Consider the following 21,886-nt stretch of genomic DNA (forward strand, 5'->3'; position numbering starts at 1 on the left):
CAGCAGATGGGCGTGAAAGAGGGATTAACTCCGGACGACAGTCCTGAGCTTAATGAGTGCGCCTGTGTATAAGTACTGGTGTCTTCTCCATGAAGCCAGTGATGCTGAAAATTACTTTTAAATAATATAAACACCAAAACAGCAATGAAGTATTACCGTAAGTTTGGAAATAGTGCTATTAGCAGTAAAGCTACAGTTGTCTAGAAGCTGTATCACATTCATTTACATTTTCGGAAGCAGTGTCCTTTCATTATGTTTTAAATCTTTAGCAAAACTTACAAATCGAACAGCAATACGAGGATGTGAACAACGTTGGTTTGAAGTTGACAAAGAGATGCCAGCGTGACCGAGAGATAATTCTTGCAGGGCATAAGCAAACTTAGTTCACCAGCACGCAAAAATGTGCTTCTACAGCTGAATCTTTCTGCTTGACGGTGAGCCTGATGGTTGTTTGTACAATTATCTGCTGAAGGGGGAAATTCATATGAACTTACTTAAAGTTTGACCTAGCGGTGGAGAGGCTGCTTTAATGTGTGAAAGTCACTGTGTGGATCCAGCTTAACGGTGTGATGTGAATATTTAAAGCCAACCAAACACATGTAGTAACAATGGACATCTGAAACTATTGATTCAATCATTTTCTACACAGTTTTTCTGACTTCTACACTGCGAACAAGCTGACCATGAGTGCTAATCACTATATCACTAATTTACTGCGTGAATATATCATCAAATTTCATATTAAGTGACTGATAAGATAATTTAATAACAAATCTTAACAGGAATAAAGGAGAGGTTTCATAAAACAAGTGTGGAAAGGATCTTTTACCAAAAAAAAAAAAAAAGGATCTAAATTGAAAAAACACATTCTAAAAAAAGAAAATGTCAAAATGCTAACATTGCTATGATTAATTTTACCTAAAATGTTCAGGAGGTACATCTATTGACAGTGTGTGGAATGAATAAAAGATGGAGAAGAGATAGACTGTGTGGCTGTGAACTTTAAAAAAGAAGACAAAAACTATGCATATCTCCAAATCTGGGTATTATAAGTTTCCTGTATGATCAGAGTGTTGATCCAGTGAAAAAAAAAAAAAAAAAAAAAAAGAAAGTATTAAAAATATCAATAATATGGGTGAACATATTATTTAAAAAACAAAAAAGCAGCACCTTGTTAATAAATGGAGCTGGTTGCGTAGCACCCTGACCAACTTGGAATGATTTATCACCCTTCTTAAAGGGGATTTTCAGTGACGTGCTCACCCTGCCTTATTATGCAAGAGGAAAAACAGGAAAAAGACCACAGACCCCTTCCTTGGATTGTTCAGCATGACTTAACAAAGAACTGAAATCCTGAAATGGTGGCATGCAGGAGTCAGATTCAGATATGTAATTGTTTTTCTTATCATTTTATCTGTTAATCCAAATCTTCTCTCCACAGCTCTTACAGAAACGGGCTCCATCTTTTCCAGGAACTGCATCCTGTCACAACAGCAAGAAAAGCTTGGACTTGCTCATTTTGAATTCTCAAGGTGTTGTCCCGATGACTTACACACGAGTCACGGCTGCACAAACACAGGAAATGGCGTAGGGGCTTTTATCTGCTGAATAAGATTGAACAATGTTTCTTCAGTCACCTAAATACCCAGAATCAACGGGATTGCATCAAAACAAGGACTTAGTGCCTTTCGGCTCCCATAAAAGTCTACATGATCTTAGAGGTTTTAATGTCTGAACAAAAATTAAGTGAGTCCTGGTGTGATTGCCACAGGAATTTATAATATAATACTCTAAACATTCAGTTGAGCAAAAGGCCATAATAAAATGCTCTGGCAATTAGGCGGCTCACAGGGTACGATTAAGTTCGCTGAACTAAGATTTGATCCTTTTTGATCCTTCAGGATTCTAATCCTCATAGTTATCATGCAATAGCTTCACTTGATGTGTGTGCGTGTGTGTGTGTGTGTGTGTGTGTGTGTGTGTGTGTGTGTGTGTGTGTGTGTGTGTGTGTGTGTGTGTGTACACCATCCAATGGCACTTTTACAGGAAAGAAAAAAGAAAAAAACAATCCCACATGAAGAAAAGAGGAGAGGAAAAACTCCCCTTGCAGAGTCAAATTAGAAGGTGGCAGCTTTTTACTTTTGCGGTTGGAGAAAAGGTTCGATAGTAAGATGGAGAAGGATGGAGAGAGGAAGAAAGATCAGCAAACAAGTTATCAGATGGCGAGCTAATGTATGAGCGGGAAGCACAGATCATGAAATTCCAGTTTCACTGTCAGAGAAGCTGGAGATATTAGGGGGGCACCTATAGGGGCAAATGACCCCTCGACCACTGTATTATTCTCCTTTACTCAAACTGTATATAACCAAAAGCAATGGCTGGAATTTATTGAGTCCAAAGACATGTGCTGGAGGTCATTGGTGACTCCAGAACTGGCTGTAGGTGTGAATGTGAGCGTGTTTGTTATTGTCTGTCTCTGTCTTCACCCTATGATGGAGTGAAGTGAATTTAATAATCACGTTTCAGTAAAAAAAACTTCATTCTCATGCTGGGGAATCAACATTATAATAGTTTATGAGAAACTTCTGGACCCTACATTTCCCATAGTGCAACTGCAATCTTTTATTTAACCATCCTTGTATGATAGATGCCCACATCTTTCAAATTCCAAAGCCCCCCATTGACAAAGCATCCTTTCTGTTAGAAGTCTGGGGCCAAGATGAAGTCATCGGGGTTATTCTGTTGAACTTCCTCTTTCACTGAAGACATTACAGGCTACAGACTGCTGTTTCTGGAGGCTGAGTCAAGCCTCCAGTGAGCGACTAATGTGTGCAGCCTCAGAATGAAATGAAACGGTCTCCAAGACTAAGTTTTTGTTGTTTGGTCAGATGACAATATGAGATCAAAAGACTGAATTGTTCTGTGAATGAGAAAACAAACCCTTGTTAAAAATCTTTCCGAATTAGTATTTTGGATGTAACTCCTTCAGCCTCTTTAAACTGTTTATTTCTTAAAGTACATCATTGTTTTCCAGCAAAGGAAAACTCATCTGAACTCTTTGTTATTTAAGATTCATTCAATAAGTTCTTAATTTTTAAAATGTTTTCATCCTGCCATAACTCTTTACAGAGTAATTAAAATACAGGAGGTGGAGGGGCTTAGAGGAAGAGAGGTTTCAGACTTTATACTCATCATGATGCTCTTTTTACATGTTTTATCTTGAGCCCACTCATTGTCCTGACTTTTCAGGATTTGCAAAATGCTTTCATGTGGATCTTAAAATATAAAAATAAATAACTCGAAACTTGAATCTAACCTCCCTCAACTCCTGCTCAGCCCCCTCAGATCCCACTGCTCTGACTGACCTCTTCCTCGAAGCACATTTGGGTCAGTCTGCAGGTAAGAGGCGGCGCTCCAGGCCTTATATGGGCATGACGTCCGGCGCGTCACGCTGCGTCGGCGCTGCACAGAGGAGCCGCAAGTTTGACAAGTGCGCCTCATTTAATCACTTCACACAAATGGGATAAAGGCGAGGATGGATTACTTCTGGGGGAACATCTTCTTCGTGATAATAGTCTTCAGTAAGTACGGCACTTGCTTTTCTTTAAACTATGAAAATGTTTTTTAATCACGACTCCGCGGCTCTCCGAAGGACACAACTTATTCTCACTGCTATTCAGCTTTTTTTTTTCTAACACCGCTTTTTTTTTCTTTTTCTTTCTTTGTAACTCGTTTCATATACACTTTTAACACTTTTAAATGCTCAATCTGCCAAATTATAATCGTCTTGTTAAATGCGCATCCCACCCGCATGTGTTTGATAGAGACGGATTTGTTGTTTAGTGGACTCAAGTAGAGGAAAGACCACTGGTATCGATTGCCTCGCTCGCTGTCGCTGCCCTTTTAACAAGTGGAGGCTTTAAAGCGCCAGACAGAGTTTCACACTCAAATGAAGCGAAGCAATAACATGTTTGGGGTGTTGCTGAATCCCAAGAGGACGCAAAGTGCTACTTTGTGCTGCAGGTAAGCGGGCGTGGCAAGAAACAGCGCTGCGTCCAATATTTTCCTCCACATTCCTGTGTCTGCTGATGGAGGGAGGGCAGGCTGGGAGCTGAGCTCTGCCTGTGCGGGCTTGTGGGTCAGAACCACTCACACACACACACACACACACACACACATCACCTGAGGGGGATTCAGAGAGGCTGCACCTGAACTTATATGGCAACTTAGTTGCAGAGCTTTAATGTTTAGTGCAGTCTTCAACAATTTCAGCAGTTATCTGACCTTGGAGCTTTTTCCTAGTGTTTGCATGGCACCCATGAGTCAAGTTGATGTCTGTGTTTTTTAAAAGGACATGATTCATCCACAGATTCCTCTTCTCGGCTCAGGAGGAAGTCAAGGTGGCTGAAAATGGGTTTTTGACACGTTCTCATGAATATAAACACAAAATAATGTCTGATGGTATCTTTCTGGTGACACAAATAAAGGGGAGTATAACAACTTCAGCAGGATGATTAGAGTCCTACAGTATTAGATCAGTGTTATGCAAATTATTGAAAACACTTACTGAGTACAGTCTCTAATCACTTCATACTTGCAAATAACAAAATTGCCAAACTTAATCAGTCCTGATTTATTATTATTCACATGGTTGTGTTATTCCACTGTTGCTGTGACATGTTCCAAGTAAAAGTTTAGAGCAACTTCAGGAGTACCAAGTCATCCAAGTGACTTGTGAATATAAACAGTCTGAATAATTTCAGGTCATGTTTGTACTGGTGGTTTTCACTTTTTATGATTTGGTGCTTTCAGGATTCCTTCTGAAAAATTCTCTCTGTTTTTAAAACACAAATATTTTTGGGAGAGGGAATAAAAAAACACCGCTGAACATTGCTTTTGCAAAATTAAGCAGAACTCAGTTGAAAATGAGGTTTGGTCATCTCACTGTTGAGCAGCGCTCCCCTGCAGTGACAGAATGTCTCCGTCCCCGATGCTGAAACGTTCACACAGCAGCTCTTCAGCTTCATGAGTGTTAACTTGTCTGGCTACCTAAAGCAGTGAGGTTACAGTCCTGCTTATATTACTTATGGGGTTATAGAACTTGTTGTTCAGTGCTGTTAATGATGTTAATGACGTGATGATGGTCTAACACCATAATGCATCTGGACCTTCTCCCCCACCAGCGGACAGAGCATGGCGGTCTCACTCTTTCAACGTGGGCACAGCAGGTGCCAAGATATTCAGCGGACCAGCAGAAGAAGAGTTTGGCTACACGATCCAGCAAGCAACAAACCATGAGGGCAAATGGTATGATTTATTTCTTCATGTTCTTCATGTTCTTCATGTTCATCACAATGATACTGCTTTCTTGTATTGTTTACATACTATGTGTTTCATTTATCGCATTATATCATTTACTCAAACTATATCCTGTCCTGTCAAGGTGTCAGCGTAGTTTCCACTGTATTAGGTAACGTTTGTCTTTTATAAAGTCAGCTAAAATGAGAAAGATAATGATCGATGTATATACTGTATATCAGTCGGCAGTAGAGATCCAGCTGACGTATCGCTGCACCGGCTGGTTCCCCGGCCGTACCGTGGAGAACAGGATGGATCTGGGAGGATTTCTGTGAGATGTGCTTTAGTTACTGTTTGGTTCATCGTGAGAAAGTGTCTGCTTCATTCTGCTCATGTGAAATTCATCATGGTGTGTGCTTCAGTTGACACTCAGCTCTTGGATGTTGCAGCTTGACTTGGTTAGCTGGATTATGCATAGTGCATGTTTTGCAGAGTCTTTCTGTGTCTTTATACCAGTGTGTTAGTTGTCACCCTTTTCACGCCCGAGGCTGTGTGGCATAATTGTTGTTAAAATGTTTAGATGGCCATGAGTCTGGGTCCTACATGGTGTTAAAACACTTCTCAAGAATTAATCGTTCTTTTCACAGTTCGGCTTTCATTTTCTGTTCATTTGTTTTATGGTGTTTGTACCAAAAATCTCTCACAATCATTCTCACTTCTGCAAATAATGGTTTAGACAATTCTTAATAACACATATAAAATATCTATCTATATGTAACTAAATAGGGCTGTACTCTGCACAGATGATACATATGAGGTAAATCAATAGCTAGATGGGACAGTTTGGGTGGAGGGGGGACAGAAGTTTAAGGCACACATCACAACTCCTCCCATGAGATGGACTGAACATGCATGAACAGGTGTTTGAACCGGATCCCTTCCTGCCCACAGCCTCTCAGTGGCGAGGTAAAAGTCACCATCACGCTATTTCCTGAAACATGCTGCGTTTGTAGCTTATTTCACCATAATACTAAAATGATAATACATAAATAAAAGTGTAATGAATTCCATTGTCGCATTTAATACAGAGAAAGGCCAGCTGTAATTCGAAAGACTGTGCCCACCTTGTACATGATCTGTTCTTGCTGCTCACTGGAAGGAGGTAAAGACTCCTAACAAATACAGCTAGTTTAAAAAAAACCAACAAACAAGCACAATAATACCTTTGTCTTTTAGTTTAGATTTGCTATTAGATTTACTATTTTTCTTCTTTTTATTGATGACTGATGCACAATATTTGTACAACCGAGAGAAAAGAGTATTTTCATGGTTCAGACTTCAAGACTGTGAATTGCATGAGGACCACTGCTGAATTTCACGATCTGATAAGTGCGATTGTTTCATGTCTTGTTTTTCTCAGAAGGATCCAGTTTCCACATGAAGCCACATCATAGCAGGCATATGTGTTCAGTTATGGGCATTGTTTCAGACCTCAGTGGCATGCCAAATGTTTTCCCTCCTGTTTTAATTCAACCAAGTTTAAATGTGAAACGCGATGCATTCTAATGCTTTCTTCATGTCAAACAGTAGCCTCGTCTTCAGTCTGTTGGAACAGCGACCAAAATACTGCTTTGTGGTATTCATTGCACACGGGTATAGTACAAAGGGCATCCAGTGTAAAAACTAACAAGGCTAAAGTTGCAATGATTGGCTGTAGAAAGGAAGTGGTGAAGTGGGACTAGTTGCATTGTGACTCTGCTCTATTGTCTCCCTTTTTAAAAATACATCTGGTAGTTTTACATCTGTGTGACTATATGTCAGCTGCTGTCGCCGAGGCTTCACAGATCAACTGATGTGACTATCTTCTCTCAATGTTTTTCTTGAACTAGCTTCATTTGTTTTCCTTGAAGATTTATTTTTTTTTTTAACTTTTGTGTACGAGAGATTCCTATGTTGGATTTCAATCTGACAATTGTGACACTTAAATTACCATATGTTTAAATACTTAATCAATTAATAGATGTAGCCTATTACAATATCACTTGCACGATCAATAATGAACACAACTTTTTGCTTTGGTTGGAAACAGTGATAGTTTACATGCATGATGTGATAAGAAACGATCAAACTACAATAAAAAAGAGACATTTCCAACTGAATTATGCAGCTTTATATGAAAAGTATCAACCTAGAGATGACTTCAGTACAGCAATTTACAGCAAGAATTTTTTCATACGCTGTGTTATTCTCATTTGGAAATGTTCATTTTTTTTGTGGCTGTATGTTAATTGTAAGTGAAAATTAGTTTATAAAGTCTGAAGTTTTGCAGAAACCTGGTCAAACCCGATTGAAAAGGGAATGATCCATTGCAGGAATTGTACAGAAATCATTGCATAATGATACCTATACGTTGCTATGACTTACATTAGACACACTCACTGAATAAACACTGATTCCCCACGTCTCACTGATGTCTGGGTCACCCCCCATTTGAGTCACACTCCTACAGATTAACTCACCGTCTGGAGTTGTGTCCTGTTTGCATAACATTTTACATGTTCATGATCTCATAATTTTTCTCAGTGTAGTATGACACATGCTTTAAGATAAGATAAGATCAGACTTTTATTAATTCCACATGGGAACATTTGGTCGTCACAGCAGCTCTACAACTAAAATCGATTGTCTATTTGTATCTTGCTTGAATTGAATTATGATTTTTGTTTTACTCATCAATTCACACATTGGTGAGATATTCAGATGGTTTTTGATCTGGAGATGTGGCCGTAGCGATAACTCTTGAGCTGCTTTGTTATCTGAGGCGTGACTCTTTCTGTTCTCTGCAGGCTGCTGGTCGGTGCTCCCTGGAGTGGTTTCAGTCTAAACAGAAAGGGGGATGTTTACAAGTGTCCAGTCTCGGGATCCAGGAACAGCTGTGACAAACTAAATCTTCAAGGTGAGGTTCACTGTTTTAGTTTGTGTAACCTTTGACCTCCTGACTAAACATTTGACTAAACCAGGGATGGGCAATTCATTTTTCCAAGGGGCCGCATGAAAAACCCAGATTACTATGGAGGGCTGAGCCTTTTGGCCGTTATAGAAAACATTAGGAAGCAGTTTATGGATGTTGCTGTGCCCAGACACACAAACCATCACAAACCATTGTAGTTATGCTGCATGCATCATGTGTTCTATTTTATTTTTCATTTTATTTATTATTTGTTGTTATTTGAGAACCAGTACGCCACGCCAATGACAATTTAGTTTTGTTTGAATTCCACATCTCTCAAGCTTTATTCAAAGTTTCATGTGATATTGTGCTTGTCAGATTCTGTGAGTATTCCAGAGGTCAAAAATGTGAACAACAACATGTCCCTGGGTTTGACTCTTGCTCGGATGCCTGCCGTCAGTGGAGTGATGGTATGTTCACACACACAACATAGAGATGCGTTCATGTTGCTGCAGAGGGTCGTAGGCTGTATCAGTGACTTGTAATCTCAATAAATAAGCATTTGTCATTGATCACATTTTGTTTTAGTACTCAATAGCGGGTTTTTTTTTTTTTAACTGTTATTCAGCGATTAGTTTTCCCACAACACACAAAAAAGTCTCATTAAATACGGGCACAGCTTTTTATTACAAGCTTTTACAGCCCATATCACCCACAACCCACAACAATTCAGTCTCTTGTCTCCTGGTCCCTGGTGATCTGATGCAGATGTGTGGACCTCTATGGGGACAACTTTGTGGCTCTCAAGACTTCTACCCAGGAATCTGTGCAAAAATGGACCCCCTCTTCAAACCTCAGCCCGCCTTCTCTCCGGCCGTGCAGAGTGAGAAATCTTTCTTTCAACTAAATATTTAATAAATGACGTTTTAAATAGTGCAGAGTTGATTATGTTTCATATATTTTTAACATTTACAGGCAGACTTCAGTTTTTGCTAAACTACAATGTGGTGCAGGAATTTACATTTTTATTGTGGGTGCATCGTTTTTGAGTACAAGGCTAAAAAATTTGGATAGTTTTAAAAATGTTGACAATATCAATTTGATCCATTGCTTTCCTCTTTCTTTACAACAATTTTTCTAGCATGTGGGGGTCCGATGGACATTGTGATTGTTCTGGACGGCTCCAACAGCATTTATCCTTGGAAACCAATGACGGACTTCCTGGAGAAACTAATCCCCTCACTGGACATTGGGCCCAGAAACACACAGGTGACGCTCAGCCCACATGGTCGATTGTAACATTTGGAGCTCAGACACGAAGCCCAGACTTCAACTGGAAATATTCTTCTCCTGATCACTGAGTGGTTTAAATTAACAGCCTTAAAACACGATTAAGACACATCCCATATTTTATTCAGTTTGTCTGTTTCGTATTCTCATGGCTGCTACGGCAACTGTCTGTACTTTAACCCTCCAGGTCAGTGTCATTCAGTACGCCGTCGATCCCAAGTTTGAATTCAGACTGAATGCATTTGAGACGAAAGAAGAGATGATTGCTGCGGCGGCTAACATCAAACAGATGTATGGCCAATCTACCAACACCTTCCATGCGATCCAGTACGCCAGGTCAGTGCCGTGACTGTTTTTATGTATTTGAAGGCTTCACAGGTTCATGATTGTTCTTTATTCTGAAAAGTCCTTTGTGTGTGCTTCCCTCCTCAGTGAGTGGGGTTTTGATCACAGCCACGGAGGCCGGCCAGGCGCCGCCAAAGTGATGGTGGTCGTCACCGACGGCGAGTCTCACGACGAGTCGATCAGGAGCGCGGTTCTTGCCGAGTGCGAGAAGAAAGGCATCACCCGCTTCGGGATAGCTGTGAGTGGCGGCTCATTCTTATGGTCTGTTGCTGTAATGTGAAGGGAGATTCTGTATGTTGGGATTGACTTTAACACGTTAGTACGACTTGCTGCTTTTGAGCTGTGCGTGCCTCATTTAAATTCATAGTCACATTTCAGTCTGATTTGCTTGTTGAACCTCTTTTTTTCTTCTTTCTTCCCTTTCTGCTAAGGTTTTGGGTTATTACATCAGAAACAACATTGACACAGAAAACCTAATCAAAGAAATCAAGTCCATCGCCAGCTCGCCCACAGAGAAGTTCTTCTTCAACGTGTCGGAGGAGGCGGCGCTCTCCACCATCGCCGGGACGCTGGGAAACCGCATCTTCAACATAGAGGGTGCCTATTATTTCTTCTCCCGCCCGATTGTTCTCCACACCGTGTGCGTGCTTTACTCGAAACTGGAATTTCATTCATGCCACAGCATGTCTATGAGTTAAGATCTGAAAAACAACTGAAATATTTTAAATCCATAATTCTCAATCAGTGGCGATAAGCTTCCTCTTGTGTTACATGTGGGCGAGTCATAAATATAGATTTTTTTTTTTAATAAAATGTATTTAAAAAAAAATGTCATATGACATTTATATTTAAAACAAGTAAGAAAGTAATAAGTCCACAACTAATACTAAAGCAAAATGTTTTTTCTCTGTTTCACAAGGCACTGGGAAAGGCGGCGATAACTTCAAGATGGAGATGTCTCAGGTTGGATTCAGCGCTCACTACGCCAGCAAGCAGGTACAGCGACAGAAAAACATTTATCGGAATTGTTGCAAGCTAAGTCCAAAAATTGTTAGATGTGGAATTTCATCATGAAGCATAAATGACTGAGTCTTTTTTAATTTTTAAGATTCTTTTGAGTGACTGACATGACCCTGACTTGGATTTAACATTGACAGGATGCAATATTCTCAGTAAAAAGGAAGTTTTTGACATCAACATGACAGATTTTTGCTCTTAGGAAATATTATATTTCTAATATGGAGTTTGGATTTCTGAGCAGCCGTGATATTTCACTCCAGCTAAGCCAAGTGAGATGAGGTGGTTATTTACAGTTGTACTGGTGTCCCGTGAGAAGACTGACCTTTGACCTTTGTGTTTAAGGATGTTATGATGCTGGGAGCAGTGGGGGCTTACGCTTGGAGCGGGACTGTCGTCCATCAGACGGGGTCAAAAGCAGACATCCTGCCTTCCAGCACCTTTGAGGCGACGTTACAAGACAGGAACCACAGCTCATTACTGGGTAGGCGTTCGCAACTGTCTGCACCGATTTGGCAAAACCCTGTGAAGAGTTTTCACTTTGAGACTTTGAGAATGTTGCATAAAAAATATAAGACAGGGAGCATTTTATGGCCAATATTATGTAATTGTACTTGTTCTTTTTTCCAGTCTAAAGACAGTTCAGCAGCACAGTTCTTCAGCTTTAAGACAACAGCTACATTTTTGGGATGTTTTCTCAACTCGCTCATCATCACAGCCAGTGATTGAAACACTGCTTTTATGCTTTAAACAACTGTGTTATTTAATGAATAAAAAAAGAAAATGCATTTTCGTCATGAATGCTTACTTATTCTATCCATACTCTGTACAGTTTGCAGAATGCTTCTAATGTATCTATATATACTTTTGTTCTGAAGCACATACTTCGAGTGTTTTGATTTTCTGCATCAGCAGCAAGTTCACACCCAGTCAATCAATCTCTAATCATGCATAGAAAATTAAAACACTTTATTGTGGTTCATTTATTAATTGAAATGGTTGTCCTTGATGTTAGGATCAAAAATTGAAATACAAATTGTCCCATGTGGGATTTTTTTTTTCTGCAGGTTATTCAGTCACAACCGTGAGCGACCGGTCCACAGAATACTTTGTGGCTGGCGCACCTCGCTCCAACCACTCAGGACAAGTCATCGTCTACACTGTCAACGCCCAGAAGAAATCTGTGGTCATAGATTCAGAAAGAGGAAAACAGGTAGACGCATCAGGCATAAATTAGAATTGCATTTTCTCTCCTGGTAATCGGATTCAATGGAAGAAAAAAAAAATGTTTTCTTAGATTGGATCGTACTTCGGAAGTGTTTTGTGCCCGCTGGATGTGGACAAAGACGGGGCGACAGACCTGCTTCTGGTCGGCGCTCCGATGTTCATGAATGAGCTGAAGAAAGAAGAAGGCCGGGTCTACCTCTTCTCCGTCACCAAGGTGAACATGTCTCTTGTTACATTACTGCTCTTTATTGGCATGCCAAGTCTTCAGTGAATTTTTTTTTCCTGCGGATTTCATTTTCTTATTAAAGCCTTAATTGTGAACTGATGTTGCAGAGTTCATTTACTTTAGGTAGGCAGTTACAGTGTTTCTTTGATTTTAAAGACACACAGACACACGTTTACAAGATAAGAAGACTGTGATCTGACAAACTGAAATATCATTTGTTTGCAGTCAATCAAGAGACACTTGAAGAATTGTTTCCACAGTAACAAGCTGAACAAAGTGACATTAGTTTGATGGGGTCTGAAGCTGGAATTGTAGCTCCATGTCTGATGTTTTGCGTCCTCTGTCTTGTCTTCTGAAGGGGATCCTGAATGAGCAGGGTTTCCTCGTCGGTCCACCCCCCACTGAGAATGCTCGCTTTGGAATGGCGATCGCCGCTGCCCCTGACCTGGATCTTGATGGTTTCAATGATGTTGTAGTGGGAGCTCCACTTGAGGACAAAGGAAAAGGTGCAGTTTATATCTATAATGGAGATAGGAACACACTGAACAAGCAATTCTCACAGGTATGTAGGAAAACTTTTGGAAACATTTTTGAACCAGGTTTCTGTGATATAACACAAAAATGTCACAAATAATAATGATATTTTTTTAAAATCTTTTTTCCAGAGAATCCTGGGCTCCAAACTGGATCCTCAGCTGCGGTATTTCGGCAGATCTTTAGACAGCTACAGAGACCTGAATGACGACAGCGTCCCTGACGTCTCAGTGGGCGCCTATGGCAAAGTCGTCCAGCTGTGGTGAGACAGAATCTGCAACAAACTGAGTATCTAAAAGTGTACAAATTCACTGCCGCAGGACTTTTAAGCCTAATATTGATGTGAACTTATTTTCAGGACCAAAGGTGTGGCATCGGTCACTGCCTCAGCTACTTTCACCCCCACTAAAATCAACATTTTCAACAAAGACTGTGATGTTAATGGACGCAGGCTTTTCTGCTTCACCGCATTCCTCTGTTTCACTGCTGTGTTCAGGCCAAAGAACCCTGTAGGCCCCATTGGTAAATCCTTTTTTTTTTCTTATTTACATTAAACAGTCCCTTTTTTCTTTCTTTACTTTGTCATACCTGTTTTTCTTTTCCTTTTAGATCAGGATTTGTTTAGTTCTTTCAGAATTACGGTGTAGACAACACATGAAATGAATTTTTTTCTTTTCTTTTCTTTTTTTTTTTATACAAAGCTCTGAGAAAAATGACTGAGCTTTAAGACTTTCATTCCTTCATCTCTCACAGATATCTCCTACACATTGACTCTGGATGCTGACCTGCAGGCCTCACGCGTCACATCAAGAGGACTGTTTGTAAAAAACAATGAACGCTTCTTCACAGAGAAGGCAAAAATATCATCAGATCCTCTGTGTCGAGACTACCGGGTTTACGTTCAGGTGACGAGAGGAAACACTGACCTCCTTACTTCAGCCAATGACTTAAAGTTGTTTCCTCATTTGTTTTAACACACAGCTGTTTTATCTTTGCTGTCTGCTGCAGGAGACGCCCGATTTCGTCAATTCCCTCAGTCTGAAAGTAGAAATCGATCAGGACAACCTGGACGTGAATCCGGTCCTCGACAGGGATTCTCCAAATGTCCTGGAGTTCTTTGTGAGTAATTGATCTGCGCACATCTTCGTCTCATGAATCATGGAATAACACAAATCTCCCTCACCTCACCCACCCCCACCCCCCACCTCGGGGGGGCCGATCCCGCCCACATTTTGCAAAGCACTGGTCTGGAGGAAGCAGATCAGATGAGGTGTTTGTACAGTCATTTGAAATGACACGGTGCGGCTGTGTAATGATTACCGGCGTCTTTCGCCCAGTCACGCAACATGTCACATTTAAACACTGGGTGATTTCCCAGCATCAGATTAAACATCATCCTCTCAGGTAAACATGTGTTGAGCTTCCTCTGACTTACGTTTGATAAACCTGTGCTGATTTTAGAAGCTTAAAAAGTTGCATTCGATCATCAATTCAGCTGAATACGCTGCTCTTATTTTAGATCCCTTTCACCAAAGACTGCGGCTCTGATGACGTGTGTGTCAGCGATCTGGTGCTGAGTGTGAAGACGGTTAAGAAGACGTCCAGGTGAGAAATCACTGAGCTCAATGATCTCTTACTTCCTGTTTACTGTGTTTTGGTATAAATGATGCCGAAAGCAGCTCCTGAATCATAACATGAGTCGACTTTGATAATTCAAACGATGGTTGCTCAGTGTGTGTCGGGACAAGCTCAGGCCGCGCCGTGTTTTTCTTTACTGTGAGTCACTGGGAAATGGAGACAAGCGAATAGTTCAAAAGCCTTAAAATAGATAATCTCACTCAGCATCTTACTGAGCAACGGTTCTTCATAGACTGTGAATAGGAACACAAAAAAATTCTAAAATTCCTTTTTATTCCTGCCTCTTTTGGTAAAAATCTTCACTCTTTGCCAGTGTGCTTCTTTAAACTGTGGCAAATTAAACTAAGCCATCGTGTTGAGCTGTTAATCTGAGTTTATGTCTTGCAGTTCGAGTCCGATGCTGGTCAGCGCGAATAACCGGGAGCTGTCGTTTGAAGTGGTTGTGAGGAACAACAAGGAGAACGCGTACAACACGCAGGTCTCGGTCACCTACTCCAGCAACCTGTACTACTCGTCCGTCTTTCCTCCTGTGAGTGAGCGAGTTCAGCCGAGAGCAGCTGACAGTGACAGCATGGCAGCTGCGTTTAGAATCCAGAGCTTAGTTTGTTTCTGGGTTATTTTCTAGTAATTTTAGCTGTGTTATAAACTCAGTGTCGTTAAACAGTTATACAGCCTTACATGACTGAATTCTTAGCATTATAAACCGTAAAGTGAGGCCCTGTTTTTAACTCCCCGTCCACAGACAGATGGAGTGAAATGCACCTCCACACAGACAGAAGCTGTCACTTGCCAAGTGGGCTACCCTGCATTGAAAAAAGACCAAGAGGTACGCACGTCAGCGAGGGAAAGTAAAGATTGCTTTAATCTCACTCCTAACTGAAACAAAATCTTGATTCCAGATGAAGTTTCAAATCAATTTTGAGTACAATCTTGAACACCTGCAAAACCAAGCAGAGTTGACGTTTCAGGCCAAAAGGTACCGTCTGTTTTTGAGAAACTTGACTCCAATTTCATCTCTAATTGAAATGTTCAGCCTGTAATGATGGCGTCTGTCTTTCTTCCTGCAGTGATGGTAAAGAGGACAGACCTGGAGACAACAGGGTGGACATATCCATTCCCGTCCAATATGACGCAGGGATTGTTTTATCCAGGTGAGCTTACTTTCTGCGACAGTAACGCTGTTGCATGCATTAAATGTGTCGTAGCATGAGTTAATTTCATTCTGTGTTCAATCCAGGCAGGCAAATATCAATTTTTACGTGGCAGATGCTGCCGCTCCTGTGGCGACAGCAGTGAAAACTCTAGATGACATTGGCCCAGAGTTCAACTTCACCGTGAAGGTGCAGTAAATGAGCTCATCTCCTGGTCGAGGTCCATCAAGTTCCAGTAATTATTCAAAATGCTAAACATTTTCATCATTTGTGTCACTTAGATTTCAACAGGTAACTTTCCTGTCAGCCTCCTGTACCTGACCATCGGTCTGCCAATGACCACCGACGGTGGAAACCCGCTCCTGTATATTACGAGTGTGGAGACGCAAGCAGTGAGTTCTTCTTTTAGGAAGACATATGGGGAAGATGAGTTTGTTGTTACCGTCCCCATTGTGCGCTTGGTTTTCCCTTTATTAGTTCAATGAAAAAAAAATAAAACAAAAAAACAATTCTCGATCAATTCAATGTGCTTGGTGCAAGTAAAGAACAACCAACTGAAAAAATATGATCTCAAACCATAAACAATATAAATGTAGCTATAACAGCAACAGTAAAACAGTAATAGAAGTAGCAGTGAGGCTTGTAAAAGCCGGACTGAAATCCTTGTTAATCATTTGATGACGGCCAAGCTGACAACCACACAGTTAGTGTGGGGGAAAAAAGGGAAAAATCATACTTTATGATGGAAATTACTGTTTCACCATGAACCCACTATGTGTGAAATTATTATTATTAGAAATCTCAGACAGCTGAATATTTACACTGACATGAAAAATTAAAGAACAAAAAGAATGTCTTTACCACAGGCCTAAATCTTTCTACCACTTTTTACCAGCGCCCTCTGGTGGTTGAGACATAATGAACGTGACACATAACCCAACTCTCCCCCTAAATATCTAATTAATACAATTCAATTCACTAGAATTCAACACATTGCACCCAGAAATGACACAGAATCAGTAAATCATCAAAATCAGTCAGCTCACGCTTCACTGTAGTCTGATTTTTTTTTTTTTTTTTTTTTTGTGGCCCCTGAGGGAAAATGCTCCCACCCCTGGTATCGACTGTAATGTGAACAGATTAAATGATGGTGACCCCTCCATGCACAGGGGGGCTCGGTCAGCTGTGACGCCAGCCGGCTGGTCGATCCGCTGAAAATCGGAGGGAAGACCCACGAAGTCTCTTTCACCGAGGAGAACCTCAGAGGCATGGAGAAGCTGGTCAGTGTCTGATTTCCCTTTTGCTTGTTGCTCCACCACGTCCTCACTCATGATGTTTTTAATCTGCGTGTGATTGATGTTCAGGAACTAACTAATGCCGATATATCTCAAAAGATTAGAATAAGGTGGAAAAGTCCTTTTTTCCCAATAATTTGCTTCAAACTGTGAAACTTCTACTGTATATAGTTTAAATATAGAATCCAGAAAGTCAGTCTTTTTGTGTTTTTGTCTTAATTTGTCTTTAGCTGAGAAGTCTTACAAATAAAAATCTCAGCCTTACAAAATATTATATAATTGCAAAAGTTCACTTTTTAATTTTTTTTGCTGTTGACCATAATTAATATGACTGAAATATATTAAATGCTTTAAAAGTGTCATGCTTTATGTTTTTACTGCATGAATGACAATTGTCTGTTCAAGAAAGTATATTTTTTAAAATATACCTAATAATGATGAATATTCAGTTCATGCTTCTCGTGGCTGTATTTGTTTTAAACACATTTATTCTGCAGTCCTATACTGCGTCCTTAGTCATAAGTTTAATTCAGCTCTTTATATCCTCCTGTTAACATCATGTTGTAACCCTAACCCTTTCATTCGCAGGACTGTCAGAGTGCGAAGTGTGAATACATAAAATGCCTCCTCAAAGACACTGAAGTTAAGAGCGACTACTTTGTAAAGGTTAAAACTCGGATCTGGAATGGCACCTTCATTTCGGTAAATACATTTCAAATTCCGTGCTATGAATTCCTTGTTATGGGTTCACGCTGAGGCTTCCTGGTCTCTCCTTTGTGTCTCTCCAGGCCACCTATCAGACCGTAGAGCTGACGTCCACTTTGGATGTGGAGACGTCCAAACCCGACCTGATCGTCATCGGCCTCAAACAGCTGCCCGTAAGGTCACGTTTTCTTTTTCGACTGAAGCTTTGTAAAGCTGTTGGCAACACACAGTGTCTTCTCTTGCTCTCCTCTCGTCCAGGTGGTGGTGACGGTCAGCAAACCTGGAGAGAAAGGCGACGTCCCGGTGGGAGTGATAGTCGGCAGCGTCATCGCTGGGCTGCTGCTGCTCGCTCTGGCTGTCGGGCTGCTGTGGAAGGCGAGTTTTTATCCATCTGTGCTGATGTGTGGAGAAATGTAGATCTCACATGTTCTGGAATATTTACTTTTGTGTGTGTGTGTGTGTATTGTAACTGTCTGATCAAACTGTCTATTTTCTAGTTTGGTTTCTTCAAACGGAAGTACCAGCAGCTCCTGAAGGACACGGACGATGACGGCCGGAGCCAAGCTGCTGCCGACGAGGTGCTGTGAAAGGGACGAGAAAGTCTACAGCCTCCCGCTGTGGAGCGCAGATACCGGTACTTCTCAGAACTCCTGTCAAGTGTAAATAGACTCCAGATCAGTCACTGGAAAATTGGACATTTTAAAGAAAAGGAAACTGTGCGGGCAGCTGGGATTCTATCTCTGTCTATCTCAGAGGGTTACTGTCTGTCTCTATGTTCTGCTTTATGTACAGAATATTTGTTACTATGCACTGACTTTACAGAAAATGTAAAAAGTGTTTTGTTTGCCATCGTCATACGTCAGTATGAAATATGTATAAAGACTACAGAAAGATAACTGCGGTCAGTTGCGATAACTTCTCTAAGACACACACTGTAGGAAGTCACTCCGGAGCATAAAGTGCCTTGAGATCTTCTCTCCTCTCTCAGGGTTTCTACGCTTCTTTACAGCTATGGATTTCAGTAGTTTGTAAAGAAAAAGTAAATGCTTCATTCGTGAGTAACATGGAGGTGACGAGTTCTAAAAATTTGATAAAAAAAACAACATTTTTTATTGTCTACAGTTCTATGTAGTAGTGAGGAATCCTCATGAATGCAGAATAGGATACAGTTTCTGTATGTATGAGCACTTTATGAGCTGTTTTATTCTCCTCTTAAGTTCAACTTTTGTGGCTCCAGGAGAATTTTATTTGGTGGAAAATGGGAAAAATTACTCTTTTGATCATCAGGGCTACCCTGCCTTAGTGGAACTACTTTACCTACTAAAAAGCAGTCCTTATAATGAGCCAAGCTGGAGTGCATAAGATTTTGCTCCTGTGCATTCATGAATTTTCAACATCTTTTTGTGTTATTTGTCTCACCTGGGGTACTTTTAATGGTCGGTCATTTCTTCCTGCCATGCTCACTATGCAGAAGCAGGACTTTTCATAACTTTCTAGTTGCGTGAATGCACCGTTGATTATGTGATTTTTTTTTAGATTGTTTTTGTATTGCACATATTTTAGGATCAATTCATGTTGTTTCATGTCAACTTTCAGAAATGAAAAAGCTACTGGCAGTCATTGCAGTAGCTGCTTGTGTTGTTGTTGTTGTTGTTACCGACATTTCTCTCAGCCACCGAACTTGCTGACGAGTTAAGTAGAACTTCCTTAAATAATGAGAATTTTGCAAATGAATTATGTGATCTGTTGTTCATTAAATTATGCGTAGATTGTTGAATTCAAGAATACACAGCTGAATCCAAAACACCTAAAATGTTCATGTCAATCTCTGGAAATTCAACTAATTGAATTGTAATGACAACATTTCACCACAAGATGGCAGCACGATGCATGACATGTTGACTTCCAAGTTGCATGGCATTGATTTGTGGATGTCTTGGAGGGCTCTGCTCTTCCTCGTCTTCTTCCTCTCCTCTCACTGGGGAAGTGTCACAGATCCTGACCCCGTTTGGACCCTTATCTGAACCACTCCCTTCCAATCTTCAGCACAAATGAAGTTTCCTCTCAAACTCGATTAATTTCCTCACACATATTTGACTGTCATGCTCTCCCGCTGTTCTCTGAATCTGTCCCTGGACCCTTCAGGAATGTGTTTCTGAAAGTTTGCCTTTTGGACGATCCAGCAGCAGCACCCAGCAGAGTCTTTAGAATTGATTTTTGTTTTTTTGTTTTGTTTTTTTTTCCCCGGATTTGATCCAAACAAAATATGCTGTTTGTCTGTAATAAGCAGCACATTTTTTGGGGAGCTTGGGCCCAGACCTTCCTTCCTGGAGGAGGCATTCAGCATCTGATACATGATTGAACTGCCCCGTCACAGGATTACTCATGCTCTGAGGTGTTGTGAAACTGCCCTTGGATTCTACGTATATGTGAGTGGGGAGCGATGTGGAAACAGTTGATGAAATGAGACACAGTGGAAGTGTTTATGAATGCATCCCTCTGAGGTTTTTACTGCAGATGATTGGCAGCCACAGCCCAGAACCTGACCTGTGCCACAGCGGGACGATCGATGAGATGATTGCACATAAATTACTGCAAAGTTGGAATAAATCAAACCTGATGTCATTAAACAGTTTCTATTAACTGCTGTCCTTTTGTTGTGTTTTGCAGCAAAAACTGTCATTCACAAATTACTGATTAACTGTCACACTACTACTACTTTTTAACCTATTTATTTCGTTTAATGCTGAATAAATTGGTGTCGGCGCTGTTCTATCATTTATCTATAGTGAGTTTTAATTCTTTTCCTCGTGGGTCTGGTTGTGCCCGGTCCAGCTCGCAGCCAGGGACACGGAGTCCTGCTTGTTCCTTTTCACTCATGCCATTAATGGCTTCAGGACAACAGCCAGCACTTTAAAGTTGATACAGCGGGGCAGAAATGTACTTGCATGTCAGGAAGTGTTTTGGAAACCTCGACTCTTCAAAGACTCTGATCTCACAAATCAGTCACACCAGACACTGAATGATCCGCACAGCATAACTCAACATGGGGAGAACATATTGGGATTTGTTGAGAGGAATGATTGTCTCGAATGTCTATTTTCGAATTCCAAAATAAACAGCTACTTTATGGGTTGTGTCTGACCTTCGCTTGACTCATTTGGTCATTCATTTTGTAGTTCAGACCCTTTAAATAATGACAAAAGTGACATATGTGACTCTTCAAACAGAATGAGAGGAATTTAATACTTAATGAAGAAAAGAGCTCTCAACTTCCTGTGTGATGTTCAAGGATGGATGAAAGATGATTTTACAGATTATGGACACCTTTACAGAAGTTTACTCTTCAAAATCGAAACATGTTGCACTCCTAATATTCTGAATACTCTGTTTCATAAAGGAGTGTGGTCATTGTTTAGTGCCGCTGAGGGTGACCTGCTCATAGGACAGTGAACTAAATATACAAATATTTGTTGCCACACAACTCACCTTGATAGAATAGTTGAAATATTTAGATTGATGTAACGCTTCTGGTTGTAAGTGCATTTGGTGCAGGGTAGTGCAGGGTGTCATATTTTGTAGCTGAATGGCTCTCCGCTGGTATTTGGTCGGAATTAAAGGAAGAGATCAGATAATGAGCTGGCCGGTGTCTGATTCTCTTTGCTCTTTGCTCTGGAGAGGAGAGCTGTACCCAGAATTCCGCTGAAGAGGTCGCGCAAGGACTTCTGAAGGAGTTTGTGTTTGCGCCCGTGTGTGTGTGTGCGTACGCGTGTGCGCGCGCTTCATTCAATGAAACGCAACACCCCGCTCCTCCGTCTGAAGCCTCTTCGGAAACAGGTTTGATTATATTTAAAAGCTTGACCCGGGAGAGAAACCCAAACAACTGTCTGTTCTAATATTAGCCGCGCGGCTGCGGACTACTATGAATTCTATTATTGTCTGGGCTCGGATTTATTCCAAAAGGCAACTCTCATCAAAAGATTTGCACTTTTGTCCGCAGTTGGTGGAAAAAATATCAGTTACCTTCAAGTAGTGCGCCGAGTTTAAAGGAGCGATTGTATGTCCGGACAGGCATGCTGGCTGTGGCCCTCATTACACAACAGAAAGGCCTTTCTAGTTATTATATGGACACTTATATGAACACACACATGTAAACACTCACGCATGTCGACGCACAAATGTAAACGCACACGCATAATACATGCATGTA

General features: G+C 40.8%; 1 protein-coding gene across 1 annotated transcript; it reads left to right on the plus strand.

Annotated features, from left to right (window-relative positions):
- Positions 1–3,457: 3,457 nt before the first annotated feature.
- Positions 3,458–20,785, plus strand: itga2.2 (integrin, alpha 2 (CD49B, alpha 2 subunit of VLA-2 receptor), tandem duplicate 2). The gene is made up of 30 exons (XM_030104681.1): positions 3,458–3,581; positions 5,184–5,307; positions 8,145–8,254; positions 8,627–8,718; positions 9,017–9,131; positions 9,390–9,517; positions 9,726–9,874; positions 9,971–10,121; positions 10,315–10,480; positions 10,803–10,879; positions 11,246–11,384; positions 11,968–12,113; positions 12,198–12,341; positions 12,712–12,915; positions 13,019–13,149; positions 13,246–13,409; positions 13,641–13,792; positions 13,896–14,006; positions 14,407–14,492; positions 14,913–15,054; positions 15,268–15,351; positions 15,425–15,501; positions 15,593–15,676; positions 15,763–15,865; positions 15,958–16,068; positions 16,846–16,956; positions 17,560–17,673; positions 17,760–17,849; positions 17,935–18,051; positions 18,174–20,785. The coding sequence occupies exons 1-30, from the start codon at positions 3,536–3,538 to the stop codon at positions 18,261–18,263; spliced, it is 3,558 nt and encodes a 1,185-aa protein (XP_029960541.1). The 5' UTR covers positions 3,458–3,535; the 3' UTR covers positions 18,264–20,785.
- Positions 20,786–21,886: the final 1,101 nt, after the last annotated feature.

The sequence above is a fragment of the Salarias fasciatus genome, chromosome 12 (genome assembly GCF_902148845.1).
Source record: "Salarias fasciatus chromosome 12, fSalaFa1.1, whole genome shotgun sequence".
Classification (NCBI taxonomy): domain Eukaryota; kingdom Metazoa; phylum Chordata; class Actinopteri; order Blenniiformes; family Blenniidae; genus Salarias; species Salarias fasciatus.

Excerpts from the sequence above, each read along its gene's own strand:
- itga2.2 (XM_030104681.1), top strand. The coding sequence starts at position 3,536 with ATGGATTACTTCTGGGGGAACATCTTCTTCGTGATAATAGTCTTCA. Across the intron at positions 14,493-14,912 it reads ACGGTTAAGAAGACGTCCAG|TTCGAGTCCGATGCTGGTCA; the intron begins GTGAGAAATCAC and ends TATGTCTTGCAG. Across the intron at positions 18,052-18,173 it reads CTGTCGGGCTGCTGTGGAAG|TTTGGTTTCTTCAAACGGAA; the intron begins GCGAGTTTTTAT and ends TCTATTTTCTAG.